General features: G+C 36.6%; 1 protein-coding gene and 1 long non-coding RNA gene across 19 annotated transcripts in view; one reads left to right on the top strand and one right to left on the bottom strand.

Moving 5' to 3' along the window:
• LOC115942334 (uncharacterized) overlaps positions 1–5,848 on the bottom strand; it is a 47,840-nt gene extending 41,992 nt beyond the window's left edge. The window contains exon 1 of the long non-coding RNA XR_004076927.2: positions 5,199–5,848. This is a non-coding gene — a long non-coding RNA (uncharacterized LOC115942334). The remainder of the gene's footprint in view (positions 1–5,198) is intronic.
• TRDN (triadin) overlaps positions 1–26,522 on the top strand; it is a 373,567-nt gene that overhangs the window by 156,033 nt on the left and 191,012 nt on the right. For 17 of the 18 annotated variants that reach the window (XR_014147926.1, XM_081828915.1, XM_081828916.1 and 14 more), the window contains 2 exons: positions 9,180–9,239; positions 10,269–10,328. Coding sequence is in view for 17 of the 18 variants with exons in the window: in XM_081828915.1 (XP_081685041.1) it covers positions 9,180–9,239; positions 10,269–10,328 (120 nt within the window). In the remaining variant the exon portion in view is untranslated. The remainder of the gene's footprint in view (positions 1–9,179; positions 9,240–10,268; positions 10,329–26,522) is intronic. The other variant, XM_081828920.1, reaches the window with a different exon arrangement.

Genomic DNA, 26,522 nt, shown 5'->3' with positions numbered 1-26,522 from the left:
AAAAAAAAAAAAAAGGGAAAGAAGAATGGAAAGAAATGGGAGTTTCCCATGGATCATGAACTACAAATACATTTTAATAGACATCAAATATATTTCATAAGAAACTTGCATCTCTAAACTTAGAACTTTTTCCTTGCTATTTGGTTTTGATTTCCCATTATTGATTATTAAAAAGACTTTTTGTGAAAACCATTAACTTTTTCCTATTGACGTACCTATCTATAAAAGCTTTTCTCCCCTTACACATCTGACAATATAGCCAGGGGGTGTCTGTCTGATTCGACTCTCCAGGAGCAGTATTTACTCTGGGGACCCAGGGGAGGCACCCACGAAGCAGGAAACAGAAAAGGACCCACCTGTTGACTAGGATCTTTTTTATTTGTTGTCTTGGGGTTCTCTCATAACATTTATCATGGTATCAAAAAAGTTTTTTTCCTGTCTTTTGATCTATAAAGGACCAGACAGGAAGTTAAGGATGACGTGGGTTGTGAATGTGAGTGAATGTGATCTAATAGTAGCTTTCTTATTATGGAATTCTGATTAGAACCCTCTCATGCCAGCAAATTTTTCCCATAAAGCATTTTATAAAATAGAACTGGGTCCCTCCAAAAGCTCTAACTTGTAAGTACCAGTTTTTCTTTATAAAACATTTATTTGTTATTTGTGTCAGCTTGACCTAGATGTTTCTTCCTATTATACGAACTTGTTACAATTCCAAAAGATATTTTTATTCCTCTCTAGAACAAAATGAGTCTTTAAAGCCAGGTCGGTTTTAGCCAAATGGAGTAAAGAGTCCTGGCAATTGTTCACATAATAAAGGGTGAGGGTTGCTCACTTCAATTAGGTGTGGATTTTAAATGTTTTAAATGTGTTTAGTGCTTTTTTTTGTTCTTAATATTTTTAAACATTAAAACATAAAAAATTTTTGATCTACTACAATAGACCTTATATGTTATTCATTTTGTTTCGTTATTCATTTGGGATAGTTTATGAGAGATGATGAAATTTATGTAGCCCATGAGTTAAAATAAACCCGAATTCATAATACCCAGTGCTCATTACATCACATGCCCTCCTTAATGAATCACAGGCCTGTACCTCTGAAACCAATAATACATTATGTGTTAATTAATTGAATTTAAATTTTAAAAAGTTTAAAAAAAATGTGTATTACCTAGTGAAGGAATGCAATCTGGAAATTTGTGTGTGATTCCAATTATATGGCATTCTGGAAAAGGCAAACTATGGATATAGTTAGTGAAAAGATTAATGTTTGCCAGAGTAAAGAAATATCTCATTTTGGTTACAGTTTGCATTTCCCTAATGGCTAATAATGTTGAGTATCTTTTTCATGTTTATTAGACATTTGTGTATCATCTTTAATGATTTATTCTACTCTTTTGTTTTAATTGAGTTGCTGTATTTTATACTGAGTTTTAAGATTTCTTATATATTCTGGATACAAATTCTAAGATACATGATTTGAAAATAAAAAAAAAAATAAAATAAACCTGAATTCAACATAATACAATGATGACTTTAAAGTTGTACTCTCTGAAAAGATGCTTGTTTCCTTTTTAATATTGATTTCCATTAGGCATATTTTTTTTAAATTGAAGGGTTTTGATTGACTCATACAATGTGCCCAATATACCTAATTTTTAGTAATTTTCAAGTCAAATTATTTTTGCAAATAACTATTAAGTCTTTTTAATTTATGTAGTAAATCAAGTCCTAAGTTCTCTATAAAAATAGCAGCATCTTTGAAATGGCACTATAAAGTGATGTATATTTCAATTTTGAAGGATAACCAGCTTTTTCTCTAAATATTGATGATTTCATCGCAAAAAGAAAAAGTTCAATTTTCTGATGTTTCTAGGCATTCTTGACATTCCAGATGTAATGGAGTACTTTTACAATCCATTTCCAAATACAAATAAATGCAAAAAAAAAAATTAGGGTGAAGCCATGAGAAAAATAATATTTTATAAATAAGATGATATTGAAAATGAAAAGATATTAGAAAAGAATCTTATATTTATGTTTTTCTTACCTTTATAGAAAAACACATTGGAAGTGTTTACAATAAAAGGTCTTGAGGAAGCAATGACTCCACATAAAAATAAAGTTTAAAAGTGTTAAAAGAGTTCTTCCAAGGTCTCCAAATGTCAGCAGCACCAAAAAACCAAAAACCAAAACAAACAAAAAACAACCAATAAAACAAAAGCAAAAAAACACAGGGGAAACAACAAAAATTGCAATTATACTATATGAAGCTACCCAGAGATAAGTGTGTGGCAATGGAGAGCTTCTCACTTAGTGAAAGTCAACAGATTTTGAGCACTTGCTTTCTTTCTTTTTCTTTTTAATTTTATTTTATTATGTTAGGTTAATCACCATACATCACATCATTAGTTTTTGATGTAGTGTTCCATGATTCATTGTTTGCCTATAACACCCAGTGCTCCATGCAGAACGTCCCTCTTTAATACCCATCACCAGGCTAACCCATCCCTCTACCCGCCTCCCCTCTAGAACCCTCAATTTCTTTCTCAGAGTCCATAGTCGCTCATGGTTCGTCTCTACCTCCAATTTCCACCCCCCTTCATTTTTCCCTTCCTACTATCTTCTTCTTCTTCTTCTTTTTTAATATATAATGTATTGTTTCAGAGGTACAGGTCTGTGATTCAACAGTCTTACACAGTTCACAGCACTCACCATAGCACATACCCTCCCCAATGTCCATCACCCGGCCACCCCATCCCTCCCACACCCCACCACTCCAGCAACTCTCAATTTGTTTCCTGAGATTAAGAATTCCTCATATCAGTGAGGTCATATGATACATGTCTTTCTCTGATTGACTTATTTTGCTCAGCATAATACCCTCCAATACATGCCCTCTTTAATACCCATCTTGCTTTCTAAAATGTAAAAGCATTGAGGGGAAAAATAAAAACCAGAGTCTTTCTGTCTCATATCTCCCTCTCTCTCTCTCCCTCTCTCCTTTCTCTCTACCCGCCCCCCCTCCACACACACTCTGAGGCTGCCTTTGCTTTCCCATCTAGATAGAAAAGTGAAAAAAATAAATAAGTGTGGCAGCCTTCATCTATATAAATGTAACCCATTCAAAAGTAACACACTTATCTAAAAATGCTTTTATCGTTTTTGAAAGGTTTGAGGGAAATCTACCTAATCCATTTTAAATACCAAGTTTAATTAACATAAGATACTTTTTTGCAATTTGAAATGTATCAAGCTATTTCTTTGCATTCCCTTTTTGCCTACGAAATTCAAAAACAGAAAAGAACTGTGGTTATGTCGGAGTGCTTGGGCTGTGAGGGGCTGAAAGCTGTTTGACAACATGCCATAGAAAGAGAAACTTTGGTTCTGCCGGGGTCCGTTCACGGGCAAGTGTCTGATAGAATACGTCTACCACAAGCTTCATTTTCCACTTGCAGCAGGGAGAACAGGGTGTGCGGTTCGCTTTGTTTAGAACCCTTGCGGTGTCATTTCTGGGATTTGGGAAGTTGGGCAGTGACTCTTTGCTGAACCGATTTTCTCACTGGTTACAGAAGGTATAGACTTTTTACCTGAGGACCAAGTAAATGCTGATGCCCCTGAGGTCATGTGCTTTCATCTGGTAGTGAAATTTCCTCTCACCTTGAAATAAGTAACATTCCAACCAAAATTAAATACATTTTTTTTTGCCTTGCTCTGACCACATAAAATAATCATTGAGATCCCTTCTCTACAATCCTTTCCAGGTTTAATGAACTGTCTTAAGGTCTCTTGAAAAAGTTCGGATTTACAGTGATCAGGTCTGGGGTCCTCCGGGACATTTCTGTCGTGAATGGTGCTGTATCACTAAGAGTTCTCAGCCAGTATCTGCAGGACCCGAGCAGTCGCTCTGCCCCTGGGGTCCTTCAGCTGGCCCTGGGAGTAACACCTGCCACCCTCCGTCAGAGCCAGGCTCCACAGACCATTTCACACTCTGTCTGTGCTTACTGCCCCCAGAAGTAGCTTTTGCACTTTCACTTGGCCTTGGTTTTGGGCCTCTGTGATGGTTCCCTTAGATTCTATCTTTAATATCCTTCAAAGTCCTTACTGTAACTGTAAACTTTCCCACTTCTTATTCCCATACCTAGTGTTCCTGGAAGGAATCTTTTAAAACCATAGACCCTGGCCAGGGGTTTGACGTAAGGCAAAATAAACATCTGTTGATTGAGAAAATTGTCATTTTAAGAGTCTCAGGTAGTCTCTGAAAGGTGTTATAGAATTGCTGGTTGTGAATTTTTTGTTTTAATAGCTGATAATGAGAAGAGCTGGCTTCCAAGAATAATTCAGCTATCACTAAAGGAAAAGCCAAGGCAAAGACAATGGATTCAAGTTCTGACAGACCAATGTAGTTATGCCAGATAATTCGAGTGAAGTCCTTAATTTAGAGAGCTTTGCTGCCATAGCAACCTAATTACAATGTAAAGTGAGGTACTCCTACCACCATTCTATAAGGTTACATTGCTTCAAGAGTCCCAAATAAAATTCAGAGGAAGAAAACAAAGAAAAAAGAACAAGAATATTTGTATTGAATTCTTTTACTTTCTTAATTTTCTTCCTTACAACATAATCACAAAGTCCAGTGGGATCCTTAACACCACCCAGCAACAGCCAAATTTCCTCTTAAAACAGAGCTCAGCATCATATAGTTTCTCTGCTTGGAACCTCTCAGTAGTCTCTTATCTTACAGTAAAATGGGACCATCATACCATGAAAAGCAGAGTCTATGTTCAAGGTCTTGGCAGATATTTTTCCTCTGCTGCAAAAATCTTCTCGATAGTCAAAACTCTCCTGCTTTTTTTAAAGACTCTCTTCAGATCTTACCCATTTAGAAAGATTTACCCTTCTTCCTTAAAAAACAAAACAAAACAAAGCAAAACAAACAAAAAACAATGCTGCCTTCCACCCTCTCATTCTCCAATCCTCTAAGACAAGCTCTTTTTTCCTGACCCTTATCCCTACCAGACCCTTTTCACCACTTTTTTCCTGACACCATGTACACATATTCTCTATTTGTGATATACACAGCATACATATTTATTTAAAGTCTTAAAAATTGACATTTTTCCAGATTTCACATTTTTCAAGCCATAGCAAAACCATACAGTAGCTATTTACAAAGCAAAAGCTTTCTAAGTTACCTGCTCCCAGCAAAATTGAGAAATAAATGCAAGAAGAAGCATGCTTCATTTGGAGAATGAAGGAATAAATGGGTGGAGAGGGCTCTAAACACTCTACTCATTCCCCTGCCTTTTATGGTTGAAGACAGAAGAGTTACTCATAGTTGCATAAGGCAGCGGCTACTAATTATAGCGAAACCAAGACTAGAATCCGCTTCTTCATTCCAGCACAGCACCCCTTTATAACATGTTAAATCCTACTGATGTACTTTTTTTCCTGAAGTTTCTCAACATAAAATATTCCAGACACAGCCTCCCTTTATACAGAAAAGTAAGAATTAGCGTGCTTTTACTCAAATAGATCAATAAATGTCCTATCTAAAGAAATTACTGAAGATTATATGTGGTCAGACTTCTATTGTTTCTAAAATATCATAATAGCTACTTGCTGCTAACATTATTTTATGAACATCCCCTCTGGTCTAGGCACTTCAGCTCAGTGTCCCCATTCCTCACAACAAGCCAGCAAAGTAGATTTTATTAGTCCCATTTTTCAAATGAGGTCAACGAAATTCAGTGTGTCATAGTGCATTGCTCAATTTTCCGCAACCAGAAAGGGTCAGAGAATTTAGACCAAGGTCACTCCCGCTAGCACCCATGCTTTCTCTCTTGCCTCGTGCCTCTGTAAGATAACAATGGAGAACTGTAATAATCACTGGTGTCATTGAACTTATCTGCTTGTGTGAAGTTTCCCATGATCATGGTATGAGCGGGGTTCCAAGCCAACCTCTGCCACTCTAAAGCAATAAGGTGACGGTGACAAAATGTGTTGGAGTGTATTGCTCTGGAAGAAACACGCCTTTATTTACTTGACTGGGACCAAGAATCCATCAATCCTGGCCATAGAGGGTTAGAAGAGAAGCCCCCATCTGACGTGTAAAATTTGGATAATCTCTACAGTAGAAAGGAAAAGAGGGGACTCACAAAACATAGGATGAAAAATTAAACAGTTGCATTTATTTTCCCGTTTTGCTGGGAACAGGCATCTTAGAAAGGTTCACGGTTATAATGAACTATTGTTCATTCTCTGGCTTTGAGATGACATAAAAACATTTTAAAGCAAGAGAAAAGCCCATTGTAAGGGCTTAGAAAGTAAAAAGTAAGTCATTTAATTTTTCTTTCATCTGATGTTAATTTATTCAGAAGCGAATAACATATTTGTGGCTCAGAGCTGCTCACTGTGGAGAGGATTTCTCTCTCCACCAGCCTTCCCTGTGATCCCTGCCAGAGAGACCCATCATTTCAGGACCTATGACACTCTTGCCAGAGAAAGGCAGGACACTGATCAGTTCACACGCTACAGACACATTTAATTGCTACCCCTCTGAAAGCCAATGGCATTAAATGTTCTAACTCTTCTCTAGCTGCCACAAAAAAAAAAAAAAAAAAAACAGCCAACAATCTGGAAGAGAGGGTGAGGAGGAAATGAAATATTTGGGTGCATAGTCCCAGGTGGAAAGGGAAGGGTATTGTTGACTGTTGAGGGAGAAAATAGGGGAAGAATTTTCATAAAAGAAACATGGGTTACTTTTATTTCCAAGCAGGAAATAATTAAATTATGGTGTCTTTTATAATTCCACTCATTCTGCTCCTGCCAAATCACCTATAGAATAGAGACAATCGTGCTTGAAGAAATGCCAAATCTTCAGAATTAATGTTTTAAATGAATTCACCATGGATAAAGTAAGCCCCGACTTTCTACATGGCACCCAGAATTTCTACAGCTTAAAGGTCTAATTCATAAAAATGTTATTAAAGTACATTATTTATACATTATTTTTGTAGACTTCTGCTTTTATTCATGACTCTCTCAGTGTATGGCCGTAATCACAGGCAGAGTGTAAATGGAAGCTTTAATTCAATCTGAACTAAGGCAAAAATACTGTATCACCACAATAAAATTGCAGTTATATTAATTTAAAGGGTAGGATTTATTGCACAAGAGTATTCTCTTTAAAAAAAAAAAATGAAAAGAACGTCTTTCATCTTATGACCTCAAATATCGACTTTCATTCTGAAGTTCAATGTAAGATTGACTAATTGACATGCACTTTTTTTTTTTTAAAGATTTTATTTATTTATTTGACAGACAGAGACACAGCGAGAGAGGGAACACAAGCAGGGGGAGTGGGAGAGGGAGAAGCAGGCTCCCCGCTGGGCAGGGAGCCCGATGCGGGGCTCGATCCCAGGACCCTGGGATCATGACCTGAGCCGAAGGCAGACGCTTAACCACCGAGCCACCCAGGCGCCCCAACATGCACTTTTAAATAAAATATTTATTCATCGACATTAGGAAACTGAGAGACTTGGATCCTGAGTTGTGATCTTATTGTGACCACAGCGCTGATGTCTGATAAGTGCTAAGAAATATTTACAAGCAATCTGTATTTTAATTAACCCATTTTCTGGCACAAACAATTAGCAAATGCTTATTCAATTGTCTGGCATATGCATTTTTTAGATAAGATGGAAAACGCCCTGGTATGTAAAATTTCTCCCAGACCAGCTGAAAGTAATGATACTTAAATCAAAAGCATCTTTATTCAGAATTTGAAACACGATTTACATATTTAATATGCATAAACCTGTAGGAAAAGGCAAAGTGGAACTCAGTTGGTTTATTTCTAACTCTGGAACTATCACAATTGGACTTCTTGACTTTCTCCTGACTGGAAGAGCAAGCGTAATGGTAGACCACAGACACATTCCGACAGAGTGTGAATATATTTCTTCCTACGACACGAGCTTATCTCTAGGAGTCATGAGAAGGGGTTCTTTATAAATTATACTTCTAACACTGAAAGTGTTGTCTTTGATCTTGTAGGTAAAAAAAATCTCTATCTCTAAGGGAATGAATTAATTCCTATATTTAATAAGATGCAATCATTAGTAGACAACTTCAGTGTTCACACTAGAACTATGCATTGAATTTTTTCAGCATAGAAACAATCTCATAATAGTTCTGGGTAATGAAAATCTTTGAAAGCTTGGCATCTATACTTGTGAGGAGAGACAAGTGACAAAGAGAAAGGTATTTCAAATATAAGGTAAATAGCACTACGAATTGAGGATAAAAAATTAGTCGATCTCCATCCTCAACCTTACTCAAACCTAAAAACACTGCATATTCCATTTCGACAACTCTGTGCTTCTATAGCACTTTGTTTTTTGAAATGAGTACACTTACCGGAACCATGTCCAGGGATGTCCAGTTGTTACGTGGCTACGGCGAGGCATTTGAGATTCCCTCTGCTGTCAGACCAAGGCTTTCTCAGATCTCTGAAAAAGAAATCTTCCATGGAGAAGTCTAGAGGCACCACATGCCATTCTCTGTGGCACCCAGAATTTCTGCAACCTCTGGGTGCAAAAAGCCTAAGTATCCTCGTTGATATAACCACTCAGAAAGGGCAGTGGAAATTATGTCCCCAACATACCAGACAGATGTCACCAGGCTCCAAATGCCTGCTGACAAGAAGCAGATTTGAGAAACTGTTAAATCAAAACAGATATCATTAATGGCCTAGTGTATTATTTCTAATGACATTGAACATACAAAAAGAAAACAAAATAATAATTCTTTTAGCTTACCTGCAGTATTTTTCCTCAGAAATGAGATTTTAATTTCATATATTACTATCTTACTTTAGGCACCAAGCGATAGCTTGGTTCAGAAAGCTCAAACTATCTTGTTCATTATTTATAAACAATATTAGCAACCTACCATTTTATGCATTTACTCTGAGCCAGGCACTGTGCGGAGCGCTTTGTAAACATTAGCTCACTTTGAAGGAAGTACTATTATTTTACAAACGAGGAAAATAAGGCCTAGTGGGATTAAATCACTTGGTCAAAGTCACAAAGCTATCTGGAGGTTGAACTGACTTAACAGTAAGGCTTCATTCAAATCTTGGTTTTTCTTTCGTACTAAATTTTCTTCTCTAGAAAAAGAAGAGGAAAAGAAGAAAGCTGAGAAGAAAGTGACTTCTGAAACAAAAAAGAAAGGTAAGTAACTTAAAAACTAACACACAAGTTGGGGTGCCTGGGTGGCTCAGTTGGTTAAGCGACTGCCTTCGGCTCAGGTCATGATCCTGGAGTCCCGGGATCGAGTCCCGCATGGGGCTCCCTGCTCAGGAGGGGGTCTGCTTCTCCCTCTGACCCTCCCCCCTCTCATGCTCTCTCTCTCTCTCAAATAAATAAATAAATAAAATCTTAAAAAAAAAAAAACTAACACACAAGTCAATTAAGATCCCTTTACAATGCTACTGGCAAACTCTTGTTTTCTAGAAAAGAATGAATAATAATTAATAATTTTATTGTTATTGTCATTAACGAACATTCTTGAGATTTATAAATATTCCAAATAAAGTTGAAATTGATAAATATTTAAAAAGAAAAGTCATGCCTTAACACTTTTTACAAATTGTTAACTGATTGAATTTTTTTCTTCCTGGGGAGTGGTGCTTAATTCTCTCTAATTCAATACTTCGTTTGACTGCAAATACAAATATAAGAATTCCTATTCATTCAGTTTAATGAAAAGTGTCTATCAAAAGGACAACTATTGAATGTATAGGGGCAAAAAAACTAGTTGATCGGTTTGCTGTATTTTGTTACTATTTGAAAACAGTGCATCTGGAGTCCCAAGTAAGCTCCAGAGATTTCTGAGCTTCTGACATGCTTCCAGTGGCCTGATAGCGCAGAGAACTTTCAATATATTCCTTTTAATGTCTTTCAGAAAAGAACTATTGAATTATACCATAATTAATAATGGCATTTAATGTTTCCATTGTCATGAGAAAAAAAATTTTTTTGAGCTTAGCAAAAAGTTTCTCCCTTCTTGAAGAGAAAACACACCAGAGCCACTATTCTGTAATGAAGGTGCTAGTTTACTCATATTTGGCATGACTACGGCACTGATTTCGGATTACTCTATAGAAGATGTATTGGATGCCATAATGGCAGTCATGTGTGCCCTGACATATATGAGAATTAACTAGATAAATGCCTATAATTTTCCCATTTTACTACCAGAAAAAGAAGATGTCAAAAAGAAAACGGATAAGGACACTGCCATTGATGTGAAAAAAAAAGGTACCGTATTTTGTTTCTTTAGTCAGATTATGTTCACGATGCTTGCTCAGGAGAGGATCTTGGGGCAAGGTAAACAAATTGGGATATAGGTACTTAAATCTGTCCATGTGCAAGCCGTCAAAGCAAACATTGCACTAGACAAAATTAAGCATGCAAGGAAGACTTTATTCAAGGCTGTTGTAATACAGGAGAGAGGTCACAACTCATTCTGAATTCAATTTCACTGAAATAAAAAGCAGGAGGCTTTTTATGAGCTGAAAGGGGCAGAGGGTTGTAAGCCATCCGTGTGTACTAACTGGCCCACTCAAAGCAAAAGTAAACTTTTTTCTTAACTTAATGACTTAATGACAGGAGTGTAGTTTTACAACTTGGAGCAAGACATACCAAAGGAGTGACGTTCTTACTATCCCACGGAAACTGGGCGATTGGGTACTATTGTTCTTGATGATTACATTTCAAAGGGATGGAAAGAGCCTTTTAAAAAGATTTTTATCTCAAAGGAGCAAGGCAAGAGTTGCATGATGGTACATGACTCATGAAATGCTCAGGAAGTGACCTCCAGGTGTTCTGTGGGTCTGAGAACTCATTGCCAAATACTTTGCATTCAAATTTTTATTATTAGGGATGGATTACTGTAGAGTCTGTTGTATTATCGAACACTCATTCAATTTATTTGATTTAAAGCTTTCCTCATGTCCCTGGTGAAATATGTATCTTACCATAAGAAAGGGAAAATGCAATTCTGACTACATGATGATACTGAGAACTTGGTTGCTGGGGTCAGCGTACCTGTGCTTGATTATGATTGGGTGCTAAAGGGAAACAAGGTTCTCCTTTCTGGGCCATCAGTTTTGCCAGGTATTTGCAGAAGGAAGTTTTGAATTGTAACCTTCAAAGTATTCATTATATGTTTGCAAATGCAAAATCGGAAGAACACGTTTGCCAAAACTCAGTGATGTGTGTGGTTGTCGTTTTGGTTTGGTTTCAGTTTTTTAGGAGAAAGGCAACACACCTTTATGTACAGTGAGTGATGGGAAAATTCGGTATTTCTCTGCTACTGGGAGACCTGTGGTATTAGCCCAGCAGTCATGTCAAAATGAGGTTGTATACCACTGGCAAGACAACTGATTATGCCCGTATCACTTCCCACGAGGTCAGAGTTCATTCATCCACTTCCTACAAGGCCAGGGCTCGTGTGCTCATCTGTGGGAACAGAGAACGAACTGGGCAGTTGCTCAGCACACCTGGGGAGGGCTGCTCAGCTAGTGTTGAAAAACAACTTTGTCCTTCTGGGAACCAGTTTTCCTTGTGTGTTTGTGTGTTCACTTGTGATGACAAACAATACTGTTGGCTCTTAAAAATTAGTTCAACTTCGGGCGCCTGGGTGGCTCAGTTGGTTAAGCGACTGCCTTCGGCTCAGGGCATGATCCTGGAGTCCCGGGATCGAGTCCCGCATCGGGCTCCCTGCTCGGCGAGGAGTCTGCTTTGCCCTCTGACCCTATCCCCTCTCATGTGTTCTCTCTCATTCTCTCTCTCTCAAATAAATAAATAAAATCTTTAAAAAAAAAAATTAGTTCAACTTCCTAATGGAAATATGTATAAATTGTTTGTTTACAAGCCCTTAACCCCCAAATACTCAAAATTGTGTGTGTGTGTATGTGTATGGGTATGTGTGAGAGACAGACAGAGAGACAGATACAGAAGTTTTAACTCTTGCTTCTTTTTAGAGTTTAATAATTCTCCAACTGTATTTTCATGTGAGAGGCAATATGGTTTAAAAACAGCCAGTTTGAAACATGAAAGTAGTAGTTTCCAGAGATAATGAGAGAAATTGAAAATAACCTGAAATCTTGAAGAGCTGGGGCACATATGTCATTTCTTCCTAAAATAGTTGGAAGAATATGGCAGAATGTAGGATGCTACTACTCTAGCCCCAGAGTAGAAAATTTACAAGGCATAATATATGCTTAGATACTTATGGGTTTTATCATGATATTTTATTATACTTATATTGACTTTTATATTATTTACACTTATATAGCATATAAAGTTACCTATATATTATATTGTTATTTTATTTTATTACATTTATATATTATAATTATGTAGATGCAAATCAACCTAAGACTTAAATTCTATGATAAATGAGCCTCTACTGCCTGAAACTGGTAAATCACACTTTGCAAATGATCTATGCTAGGGAAAATGTGGGTGGGATTTTGCATGATATAAAATTGCCAGTTCACAAATTAATAATGGTTGGAACTGGGTAATTGGTGCATCAGGGGTCATTATAATAATCTCTTGTTTTGTATATATTTCAAATTGTCCTGGTGCAAACAAATAGCTGCCACTTAAAAAACGTTGTATGAAATGGGAAAAAAATTCACGAGGATATTTTTTCAGTGTCATGAGGTATGTTTCAGTCTGAATACCATGAAAAAAAGCAATCAAGAAAGGATATAAAAACTTTTCTTTTTTTTTTTTTTTAAGATTTTATTGATTTGACAGAGAGAGACACAGCAAGAGAGGGAACACAAGCAGGGGGAGTGGGAGAGGGAGAAGCAGGGTTTCCCGACGAGCAGGGAGCCTGATGCGGGGCTCGATCCCAAGACGCTGGAATCATGACCTGAGCCGAAGGCAGACGCTTAAAGACTGAGTCACCCAGGCGCCCCGGATATAAAAACTTTTAAGAACCATCTCCCTATGCTTATATCAGACTTGAGCATTAGACATAACACGCCACTCAAGTTAGGACAAGCAGAAGGGCTTCTGTACAGGAGAGTGGATGCATACACAGGTGGTGGAAGGACTGGAAGAACTGCAGTCAAGGGGCTGCTCCTGGATTGTTGAGACCAGGGCAGTCAGCCGGTCAGGAAGCCGCTTCAGTCACTGAAGCTGCCTCTTGACACCTGCAGGCTAGACCCTGGAAATGTTGAGGCCAGCCTTGGCAACTGATTCCCATCCAAGTAACCTTCGTCAAAATATTTCTGCTTTTCAGTCTCCTGGAGGTGTATCTGACTGGTAGAATTACATCTACCGCAAGTGAGTCTGGAAGATGTGGGGTTTTGACATTCCATTTTTTCCAACCGGAAGGAAGTTGAAAGAGGGTACCCAAGGTCTCTACCGTAAAGATACAGACATGTTTTATAAGCTAAGACTCATATAATAAGAGAAGGTTGTTGAAGGCCTGAATTGCACAAAGATGGCTCAGTCAAGCCGCGTGGCAGTTTGAAGAGCCCATGAGACATACTTCAATGTAGTTTGTGTTGTTCTCTACCTAAACCGTAGATCAGAGATCTCTTTATTTCACAAAATAACATTTTTGAAGAAATAATTTTCTTAATGCTTGATGAGATGATAATGGTTAAAAAAAATTAAAAGTTGCTTTTCCTTGCAATGAAATAATTATAACCTGGAGAAAACACATACACCATCATAGAAATGGGTCAAAACTATGATTCGTTTCTCTCAGATAGGCTTTTTTGGAGTTATAAGTTATTATACACTTTTTGGAGTTAAATTCATTACCACCCTGTAATGTTTATGAGCCTATTAATTATGGAAATGATTTTGACATGATAACTGATTATGGCATAAAATGTTTCATTATTACACTTTACAACGTGATTTTTTTTCCCCAAGAATTATCTGAATATAGTATAAATTACAAGAAAGATCCTGAAAAACCAGACTAGTTTTTCTGGAACAGCTGCTAGAAAAGGGCGAATTCACTCATTCATTCATTCTTGCATGCATTCTTGCAGGAAATATTCACTTAATGCTAACTACCTACCAGCCATTGTACTAGGTGCTGAGTACACAGAGGTAGATAAATGAACATAAGCCCTAATGGAGCTTACAGTTTGGTAAGGGAGGCACACAGTGAATTAGTGAACATAATGTCCATAAGTACAATTTGGGGTAAGGGCCATAGTGGAAACAAATTTGGGGTAATGACAGAAACCTAGGGAGCTCTTTAAATAGATAAGCTTGTTAGAGCAGGCTTTTCTTTTTTTTTTTTTTTAAAGATTTTATTTATTTATTTGACAGTGAGAGAGGGAACACAAGCAGGGGGAGTAGGAGAGGGAGAAGCAGGCCTCCCCGCGGAGCAGGGAGCCCGATGTGGGGCTCGATCCCAGGACCCTGGGATCACGACCCGAGCCGAAGGCAGACGCTTAACGACTGAGCCACCCAGGCGCCCCGAGCAGGCTTTTCTAAGAGACAACATTTAAATTGGAATCTGATATATTGGAAGGATCCAGCCATTGATGTGTGCATCTTTATGCGACGTGTGAATGTGAATATGATGAGTGTGTGTGTGTGTGCGCGCACGCACGTGCGTGTGATATATATACATGCAATATGTCTGAGAGGAAGTACATGTGGTCAGAATATGCAGGGACATATGTAGGTGTTTGTATTTATTAAAAGTGTAATTAGAAACACTTGAAGAGTGTTAACAGTGTAAGAAAACATTTTGATTTACGTTTTGTACAAGTATATACTCATTTTGATGATGGGTAAGAGGGAGAAAAGGGAAGAGGTAAGCCAGTTAAAAGATGGTATCATTTATTGAGAGGAGAAGCCTATATGGGGAACAACTGTGATGGAAACAATCTAGAGTTTCCTCTTGAGTATGTTAAGTTTCAAGTGTATGTGACGTATCATTCGCATTTTGTATCAGAAACTATTTTAACTGTTTTACGATACCAACTCATTCAATATTTATAATAAGTGAAGAAACAGATTGTTCTAATCCTCATTATAAAGTGAATAACCTAAGACACAGAGAGGTTAAGTAACTGGCCCAGGGTCACACAACTAGTAAATGTCAGGGTCAGGATTTTAACCCATGTACTCTGAAGAGACAGTCAGATATATGGGTCTAGATCTCAGATGGAATTCTGAAGTAAAGCTACAAATACAGAAATCCATATAGATCATAGTTATTGCCCTGGGCATAGATGAAATTACCTAGAGAGATTGTGTCAAAAGAAAAAGAGAGTGGAATACAGAATCAAGACCTGGGGAATTCCAACATGTAGAGATTAGATAATGGAATAAAGCAAAAGAGGCTGAAAGGAATTGCTGGAGAGGTTAAAGGAAAAGCAAAAAAGTTAAGTATTAGAGACATTTCAGAAATGGATGGTTCAAGAATCATGAAGTCATCAACCTTGTGAATGCTACTTAGAAGCTGTGACAGGAGGGCAGGAAAGAGGAGAGTACCTGCTATGGAGTGAAAGAAGAAAGCCAGATTACAGGGGCAGTGCAAAATGGAGAAGAAAGCAGTGATGGTTTTTTAATTGTGTCTATATGAAAAAGTAGAGACTTTCTTTTGTCTTGTTTAGCTTTGTTTTGGGAGGTGAATTTAGAGCCTATGGACATAAACACAATGTGAGAGACTGATGCTCAAAGGGACAGGGGATAAATGGAAGTTTAAGATAATTTAGAATTCATTGTTCGATGAGCACATGGGTGAAAAAAATAATCTGCTTTTTTGGAGATAATGCCACAGATGCTCCAGTAGTAAAAAGTTGGTGTTTTCAAGTTTTGAAGAAGAATCTATCTAGATTGCCTTATAAAAAGAAGCATGCATTTGCAAGAAATACAATGTAAGATTAGGCAGCTCTGGTGATAAAACTAAAACTCCAATAGTAAATACAGTCTGAGTTGAAAGCCTCAGTTTTAGAAAAAGACATATCAAAATGTTCTTGATGCTCACTGACTGGTAAAAAGTAAGTTTGTGAGGAGTACTTTAATGTTTTTAAAGAGTTATTCATTCATAAAAAACCCCACAAAACTCATAAGGTTATGCTGTTTTAGAGAATGCAACCTTATCTATTTCCATAGCATATTTTCAATTATTGTTTGCGACAAATACAATTAAATTCTGCACAAACTAAAATCTTTGACTGTTTGATTTCATTTCTCTATGTAAGTCTCCTTTTGTCATTGAGAAATTGTAAATAATACTTTACAGAAGCATATAGCTTTGAATATGTCATTAAATTTTATGCCTAGCAGACATAGAATAGCATCTATTTTACTTTATGAATCTTTTGTAACAGATTGTTCTAGCTACTAGAGCTCAAAATAATTTACATGGCACAGATTAGAGACCACTAAAATAAATTAATATGTAATGAAAAGTAACTTCCTTGAAATATTTATATGTATAGATATCACTGGGTAAGATAATACATAGTATCTTTCATATGCTTTCACTGTTAAGTTTTAGTTTAAAAGAGCAAATTTCTATTTTCCAGACTTGTATTTTGAGATGATTATTACAGGTTTTTATGCTCGCTCTATCTCTTCTTCACTATTTGAGAAATACTTGGTTTTAGAAAGTTATCTTATATTTAAATTTTGTATTTTGCACCTATGTATTTGGGAAGGATTTGATAAATATATCAGCTAAGCATTATTTGTTAAACACTTTGAAACCTAGATTGATTTTTTCCAGAGTTCTATAAATTTTGTAATAATCTAGTTAATATCGTGTTACAAAGAAATGGATATTTCACACACTTTTGAGTGATATCAGGGCAATTATATTAATGCATGTTGTAAATAAAATTAGTAAAAAATTTATTGAGGCAAATAAATAATGGGAAATCTGGCACAAATAGACCGGATATAATTAGTAATTCCCCACCTTGACTTAGGGGTGCTCTGTAATTATAAGGCAACAGTATATGCCTTTCAAGTTAGCATTTTGTTCCTGTACGGATTAGGTTGCAAGTCCGAGTTCAGATAATGGCAGCTTGACTATATTAAAAACATTTACAATGCTTGAATTGCCCCAAAGGCAAAAGAATATATTTTCAAGTGTTTTGTAATCACAGAGATGTAAGACAATAGTTGCTTATTCTCTAGAGGGCAAAGGATTTTGTAATGGAACAATACGGGAACGTCTGTTGACTTGTTACTTAATATGATAGCTTTGATTACCTCTTATATCACATCTGGATTAGCCACATAGAAACTAAACTGCTTCAGAGAAGGTGAGGGAGAAGTAATATCATGCCATGCTGTGGTTTCTCTGGAGATAATCCTCCATGTTCTAGCTTTTGGTTTGAACAATGCAAAAGTGTGTTTGGGTCCAATGCTAACATGAAGCAAAGTTATTTTGATTTAGAAAAAAAAATAAAATACATCTTAAGCTGGGGCGCCTGGGTGGCTCAGTCGGTTAAGCGACTGCCTTCGGCTCAGGTCATGATCCTGGAGTCCCGGGATCGAGTCCCGCATCGAGTCCCGCATGGGGCTCCCTGCTCGGCGGGGAGTCTGCTTCTCCCTCTGACCCTCCCCCCTCTCATGTGCTCTCTGTCTCTCTCATTCTCTCTCTCAAATAAATAAATAAAATCTTTAAAAAAAAATATATACATCTTAAGCCTCGGAAAGGGAAAAGGTTTGTATTAAAACATATTAGGCCTGGAAAAAAGGGACTGGTATACGAGTAACTAATTTTAATCTTCTTAATACTTACTATAGAGAATCAGAACTACCCTCCCAGTGAAGACAGAAAGAAAATAAGCCCTAAATTTGAGTTGCATTTTGTGAAGTACTTTCAAGAGGGAGGATTAAGATACATATGAGAAAGAATCAGTACATAGACTACAAGTATTTCTTCTCTGTTTGCATGGGCATATTGATGTTTTATGTATTTCCTGTACCCATGTTAGATAAATTATTTTTAACTACAGTTTATATTCAGAATGAATTATTTTCTGAAAAAAATAAGAAACAAAATAATTTAACTTAACATCAAAACAAAGTGGTCTCTTGCAAACATCATAAATTAAATTTTAATGAGAAGATTATCAGAGTGGTACAGGAAGTGAGATATCAATTAGAAATAAGAATTTTTTTTTTTTTTTATTTGCGAGAGAGAGAATGAGAGACAGAGAGCATGAGAGGGAGGAGGGTCAGAGGGAGAAGCAGACTCCCTGCTGAGCAGGAAGCCTGATGTGGGACTCGATCCCGGGACTCCAGGATCATGACCTGAGCCGAAGGCAGTCGCTTAACCAACTGAGCCACCCAGGTGCCCCGAAATAAGAATTTTTTATTAGAAGATATGGAAGGATTTTGACCAGTTTGTTGGGGAATTACATAGCCTGAGTTTTCCTTGTGATCTGAGATAAACACTTAAGCATATAGATGTGAAATATCTACTAATTTTTAAAAATTACATGTCCTAAAGTCTATAAGATCTTTCATTCTGTGAAAGTAAAGCCTAAAAATCATTAAAGTGGTATTTCCTTCAAGTTCAACTTCTCCCAGTTTACCAAAAGCAAATTTTCGAAATAGCTTAGCAAATTGTGCCAACATGTATTCTTTTTATCAAGAGCATTTTTAAAATAGTAACAGTTAAATGTATTCACTGTTCTCTCATTTAATCCTTACAACAATTCTTGAGATGGGGAATGTGATGCCCATTTTATAGAACCCAGAACTGGAGCAGGTAAGTAACTTGGCCATGGCTACCAGTTAGTAAAGCAGTAGGAGTTCACCAAAGAAATCCCACTGTCTTTTGCAACCCTCAAATATTTTTTTGCCAACTCTAGGAAATGATGATTGTAGATTGCTTAAGTGTCTTTGTCCTTTCTTTCTTTTCTGTTTTCCCTTATTAGTTTGAGGTCATATTGCAGGCAGGCATAAGCATCAAGGAAAGAAATAAAGAGGATTATATTGTGAGTTTAATTCTTTTTCTTGTAGAAATCCTGCTTTCATTCCTTCAGTCACTCGACAAATATTTACTAAAGGCATAATATTGGCAAGGAAATCTGCTAAATATTGGAGATAGATCAGTGTAATAGACATGGTACTTGTTTTTAAAGACCTTGGAAACGAGGAAAATAACTAGACATTTATAATGTACTGTGAGCACTGCCCCAATAGGGCGGATACAAGAGCTCACGCTGAGAGCAAGGCATGAGTATGGAAACTGTGTCTTTTTCCTGGTAGGTTGCCCATTAAACATTTAGAACAGGAATGCCACAGACTTATGTCATTAGGCATTTGACCTAGATGCATTTAACATATTTTTAAACCGGATGGAGATTGGAGCACATAAAATTTTAACAGTGGTTTATCACTGAGGATACTAGCTTTCACAAGCGGCAGGCCATTTAAAATAGGGAACTTATTTATTTATCCAATTACAGTTCTAGAGTAAACTCTCTTCAAGGTCAGCTTGACCCAGGGGTAAAATGATATCATCCAAATGAGATTAATCTCTCCATTTTTTTAGACTGTGATTCCTTGGTATTGGCTCAAATGATTGCAAATTGGCCATATCAGGTGCTGCCGGCCCTGCACCCTCTCTTGTTTATGTCTTATGGGAAAAAGAATAGGTCAGCTTCCTGAGAGGTCAAACAGAAAACCTGATTTGAGTAAAACTGGTCCTATGGGCCCATTCCTGAACTAACCTTTGTGGTGAGAATGAAGAAATAATCTGTCTTAGGTTAGGGTTAGTTCCTATCCCTTGAGCAGAGCAAATGAACTTTGTCCAAAATATTTGGACTGAAATTGGGGGGAGGGAGGGATTGATTCCCTTATAGCTAAATTAGTGTAATAAAACCACAATAAAATGGAGTAGTCACTACATGGGAAAACAAAACAAAACAAAACAAAAAAAATAAGAGTTCTCTTCAAGAAGCAATTTCTAGGTAGGGGAAATATATGTGATTTTAATTTTTTAAAATTTATTTATAGAATAGAATAAAGGACAACTTTTTTGGTTGCCATCTACGGGGAGAATACTTAAGTATTTTAGAAAAGTAACTCAGGGTAGTATAGTGTGGAAAACAAGAGCAAATGAAGTTGCAGATTTCATTAATTAAAATATTATATCTAGAGAAAAGAATGAAGTCCTTCCACTGTTCTTTGGATAAGAATCTTTGATTTTAAAAAGATCTTTTAAAACAAATCAGATTATATTCAGAAAAGAGTACTTTGGGACTATGAAATGGAAACAAGAAACCAGGGAGAACATCAAAGCCATATTAAAAACTTTGATGTATTCTCTTATTTAGGAGTAGATTTACTCTTTATTACCTCTGAGAATTAGGACTCAATGATTGAAAATAGGGAAAGATAATGTGGGATATTCAAGATCATGTAGAGAATCTTTTCGGGGTCACCTGGCTGGCTCAGTTGGAACAGCATGAGACTCTTGATCTTGGAGCTGTGAGTTCAAGACCCCTCTTGGATGTAGAGATTACTAAATAAAATAAAATAAAAACTTTAAAAAAAGGAATCTTTTCAGTCAGTGAAGTCTACCATTCCAAGTATTCAAGCAGAAGAGAAGTGGGTATATCTCTGGGATTTGTGAAAATAAATCCTGTCAGAAGAATGATTATATTGAATTTAAGGAGACTGATCAGACTTAATTTTTCCAAAATTAAACATCAGGCTAAGTGAAACTGATGTCTAGATTATTTAACCTTGTAAATGCAGGGTTTTTTTTTTTTATCATGATTTAAAATTTAACCATCTGTCAAATTTTCGTAATTGGTTAGTTATAAAGAAATAAAATTTTGGTTGAGAGTTGATTCCAGGAAGTGAGGTCATAGCAAATGGTCATTGTATATAATCTGAATTCACACGCTCCTGATTGTCTACTATAGCATAAAACAGTATTCCAGATCTAGTCAGAGAATGTGTTATTGATATCCGCATAAATCCAGGACACTGTGAAAACAGGAAGTAAAATATATTATATATATGAAATGATGATTAATTGTCCTCAGGGTAAAAATATCTTGAGACAACTCAGTGTAAAAATTCCAGTGATAATAAACTTAAGGTAGGAGGGATAGTATAACAGTTACTTATGGTGCAAAAGACAGGGTAAAAAGCTTTCAGACAACAAAAGTGTTCAGGCTCAAAAATAAGAATTGTGGTTATGTGTTTGGAGATTTTCCTCTTTAGTTGAAGGAGTCGCGGGAGCTTATATAATAATTCCTTAATTAAAAGAACTCTTTTGGGGGTGCCTGGGTGGTTCAGTCATTAAGGGTCTGCCTTAGGCTCGGGTCATGATCCCAGAGTCCTGGGATCAAGTCCCGCATCAGGCTCCCTGCTCAGCGGGAAGCCTGCTTCTCCCTCTCCCACTCCCCCTGCTTGTGTTCCCTCTCTCACTATGTCTCTGTCTGTCAAATGAATAAATAAAATCTTTAAAAAAAATGAAAGAACTCTTTTGTTTTCCAAAAAATAATTTCAGTCTCAGGAAAAAGTATAGCAATTATGTTAGTCACTGCCCATATCCTGTTAGCTATATTAATCTTAGGTTGTAAAGTCACAAAGATTTGTAAAGAACAAATGAAAAGGTTAATGCTAAAATACATCAAGAGCAGAGCAGATAAAAATAGTTGTCCTGAAAGACACTATGCAGATGTAGAGGTGGGTACATACTCAAGTTATATAAGTCATAGGACAAAGGGAAAAAACCCACCATGGAACTGAACATGTGAAACAAGTCTACCAAGAGAATATGATGAAATACTTGGACCCTCTACTCCCTAAAAATATGTATATGCACCAAAGTTCTTAGGAATTTATATTACTTCCTAAAGTGCCTCACAGGCAGCACAGGCTTGGTGGACATGTGTTGAGTCAATGCTGAGTCTTTTGAAATGATCCTGCCCTGTGATTCTATTTCCTTTTTAGAATGTAATTCTACTACTAGTTCACTCTCCTCTTTCTGAAACTACTGTTTCCATATGTTTCCCCTTTTCTCAACTTCCACCTATTTACCCTTCTTCTCTATCAGCTGACTATTTTGCTTCCTAGTTCTCTAAGCAAATAACAATTAGAAGAGAGCTTTTATGAGCTCTGACCATTGAATCTAGTAACATCCTTCATCTGTCTCTTTGTATCCTTAGCTTTCTTGGCTGAATGCAATACAGTAGTTAAAATGTTCATACTTCTAGGAACAACCTTTGCACTGATGCATAATATGCTATTCTCCTCTGCTAACTCAGGAATGTTGGTTGCTCCAGCACTTCTCACTTCTGCAAATTCATCTTGACTTCTTCGACTGGTCATTCTCAGCAGCATACAACATGCTACCCCATCTCTTATACATTAAAAAAAAAAAAAGTCCTCCTGTTGATGGTGCATCCCCCTTAGTGCATCCCATCTCTCAGATCTCCTTTAGAGCAAAACTATTCTTGAGCTGTCTACACTCTCCTTCCAGTATCTCACGTATCTGCTGTACTCAAGCTTTCGTCCCCATACAATTCCGGTTGAAGTCACTACTGACCTCCACATTACCAAAGCTGATTGTGAATCCTCAGTTCTCAAGAGCATTTGAAAGTTGATCTCTATTCACTCAGTCTCTTGGACCATAGTTTTTCCTTCTTTTTAACCTCTCTGGTCACTTTTCCTTGGTCTCTTTTGCTGGATTTCTCCCTTTCTTTCTGGTATCTAAAAGTGGAAGCACCCCAGGGCTCAATTCTAAGTGTCTTCTCTTTCTCTGTACTTACTTCCTATGTGACGTCATACAGTCCCATGGTTTTAATACCAGCTTTGTGATAATGAGTCCCAAAAGTCTCCAGCTCTGATGTCTATCTAAACTCCACACCTATCTCTTTGCCTATTTTGCATTTTCATTAAAATACCATTTAGATATCCCCAAATTAATATGGTTTACAAAAAACCCCCACAGACTCAAATCTTCATACACAAGACACATACACACACCAGAATATGCTCGCTATACTTAGCTTTTTCTTCTTAACGGTAAGTTATCACATAATTCTTTTTTTTTTTTTTTGCTTAGACCCAAATCTTCTGAATCAAATTCGACTCCTTTATTTCTCCCCCTCAACCTATTATTAAATCCTGTCACCCTCACTTTTGAAATATGTTTGGTAGCTGATCCTTTCTCATGATCTTTAAGAATCACACCAGTTTGTGCACCATCATCTCTGACCTCTATATGTAAGATTACACTACAAAAACAACCACAACAACAAAACCCTTAAAAACTCAGCAATTTTGGCAAAGTTTATTTCTTGTTTATGCTATGTGTTGAGAAAGGGGCTCTACTCATCATAGCTACTCAGGGACCTGGGAAGACCCCACTTCCACCTGCATCCACCTTATAGAGGCTTCTGTCTCACTCAGAGTAAAATCTAAGTTCTCCACAATGCTGTAAAAGGCTGTCCATGAACCACTGGCTGAAGATAACTCCAGGGTAACATTTCTCAGGCAGCAAGGTCATTAACTGAGTTTCTAACCCCATGCCTTTGCCATTTCGAATGTGTTTGAACAAATTTCTTTCATTTCCAATAGAACCCATAGTTCCAGCTTTTGGGTCTCACAAGTATGTGCAAATTTTAATTTGCTGTTCCAACTGAATTTTAGCCTCACTCAAATTTTATCAAAATGACAGCTATAATCAATGTGTGAGGTCTTTAGCTAGCAAGTGGTTTTAATAAAACCACAGGCAGAAAGCTAATTAATGTATGAGTTATTCCTCCTTGTGTAGAGAGCTTGTAAAAGTATAACACACATCAAAAGCCAGGATTTCAACTTTGTTATAAAATGGTTGCTAGGAAAGAATTTAGCCTTCATCAGAAGGATTGGATGTGTGAAAGTCAGCACAAAGGAAGTAGACCAGAATAACCAATTAGGAATGGGAAGGGGAGGTAAGGCAGGAAGGAGTTAAACACTGCAGCTCAAGAGACAGTTTTCATTCAGTTTGATGCATCAGTAATACTAGGTATAAAGAAAGTATCCTGGTGTGCCACTGAATTCAGTTAGGTAGAATTCATGCACACGATCAATTAAAAACTCTATGTTCTTGCCTGATGAAAGACTGTATTGACAAACAGTGGCAGTAGACAGTTAAAATCCTCCCCCTCTGGTACTTCTCTGTTCTCATTCTGCTCATTTGATGTATGGCTCTTCCCTTTAACTCCAACCACATTGCTCAAGTAGGGGTTCAAATCTTCATCACTGATCCACCTGCCAATGACCCTAGTTGGGCTGGAGTCTTGTTCATGGACTTTTGAAAAAAGACAAAAGGAAGATGGTCTCTTCTTGTTAGGTGGTTAAATTAAGTAATGAGAGCCCAGGAAATGTATTGGTCACATTTACACCCTTGTTGTAGTAGACAATCTTGAAAATAATGCTGACAAGTAGAAGCGGAGGAAAGAATGATGGCAGAATTTTAATGGGATTTCAAGCCTAGGATGCAGATATCCCTGGAAACCACCATCCACTTGACCTCCTGCAATTAGGTTACATCATTTAATTAATTCCTCTGTTTTTTCAAGTTAGTTTATGTGGGGATTCTATCATTTCCAACCTACATGCTCATTACCAAATGAAACCTCCACACAGGTTTAGAATAGTGGTAGCAATTTAAAAACTATTAAATCATGGGGGTAGATAACAAATCATATCAGAATTTTGATGGATCTCACCTTGCTACACAAATTCTTATGAGAAAAATAATTCTTCTCTGATATTTATTCATACATGCTTATTATATGGTATCCTTTTTTTGAGAGTGTGTATATATATATATATATAATTTTTATTTAATCAGACTTAGAAATAAAACTATATTTGTCAATGCAGCAGTTGGTTGCCAGAAAACAGTATGGTACTATAATTTAAAAATTTTATGACTATAAGCAGGGTGACTCTCATTTATTTTATTTTATAAATAAAAGAGAAATCAAAACCCAAATGATTCTTTTAATTCTATTCTGAGTTTAAATTTGCCTTTCTTTTTGACTTTCAATTTGAAAAGATGGCATTTTATAGCTGGAGTATAAAATTAACTACATGTTTATCTCTCTGAACTATTAATAAACACGGTGAGTCAGCCCAAGACAAATTAGAGATAACATCATATCCCATAATGCTGTTACATGTATTAGCTTCTCTAGTTATTATAGTTAGAAAGAATTCACTCTCCTTTCTGTTACCTGGCCATTCATAATTAACTCCTGTTACACCTTTTTGCTAATTTTTTTCCTAACAGCTGCTTGAAAATACATATCCTCTCTATTATAATTTGCAGTATCTTTTAGAAATCTAGGAGGTTTTAAAACCTATAATTGTCATTATTGTGATAAACAGAGGATAATTAGAGGAGTTTGTAATCTAGAACTTAGCCTTAGGTGGTTAAGTCCTGAAGACATCAAATGCTTCTTTCATTAGCTCTAAGGCTTGTTACATAACTTTGCACAATTTTATTTGACTATTTTATCTTAAATGACTCCTTGTAAAATTGTGAGCAATACTGATTTGCCATTGGAATCTTCATGTGAAGATCATGAACACTTCATCAATTGTTTTAAAAATATTTGGAGTGCCCGCTACTTTGTGGGGAACATATTAGGTCTTTGATTCATCATGATGAATTCAATTCAAACTAGTTATTATGTTATCTTGCTTGGGAATCCAAGGGGAGGAATAAAAGTTATTATCATGGCTTTCTTTTTTGATCTCTCTTTTCCCATCTCTCATCAACTTATTTCTTACCTCTAGTCTCATGTAATTTCTCTATACCCTGTAGCAAGATTACTTTTGTTACTCCTGAGGAGGCTACATAGATTAGGTGGGAGAGGATGAAGGAAAGTCCCAGTAAAGCATGGAGAGAGAGCAGCATGGGGAAGAGTGGGAAATGAAATTTGAAGCCAGGTCCTGATCTATAGGTGGCTGACCATGATTATCTTTGAGGGCACCCCTAGTTAATTTACACTTCATTTGGCTGATAGTGGGGAGCCATTGAAGGTGTAAATGCAAGGGATTGACATGATCATATATATGTTTAAAAATATTAACCTGCCAATATTTTATCAGAGGAGAAAGAACAAGAGAAACACAAGTTAAACAGCTATTTTAATAAAATACTGTAGAGTTCAGATCTATTAAAATACTGCTGGTGAGAGGTAAGGAAGATCTGATCCAACATGGTGTATTTGGAAGAGATAACCATTCAAAACTTTATAGAAGATATTAACAGTTTATGGAAACTGAGGTTCAGAGCAAGAGAAAGAAAAGATTAGTATTTATTTAAATGGGTTTTTAGCAGATAAGGTTCCCCAAAGAATTTTGAGATCTCTGCTGTTTCCTCATTTTTTAACTAGAAGAATGTGGTTCATAAATAGATGCAAAAGAATCAGAGGAAAATGGATTTATTCCTGTCATGATGACTTTTTTTTTTTT

The sequence above is a fragment of the Leptonychotes weddellii genome, chromosome 8 (assembly GCF_054177405.1).
Source record: "Leptonychotes weddellii isolate Sample4059 chromosome 8, ASM5417740v2, whole genome shotgun sequence".
In the NCBI taxonomy this organism is placed as follows: Eukaryota; Metazoa; Chordata; class Mammalia; order Carnivora; family Phocidae; genus Leptonychotes; species Leptonychotes weddellii.
This window is presented reverse-complemented; position numbering and strand designations above follow the sequence as displayed.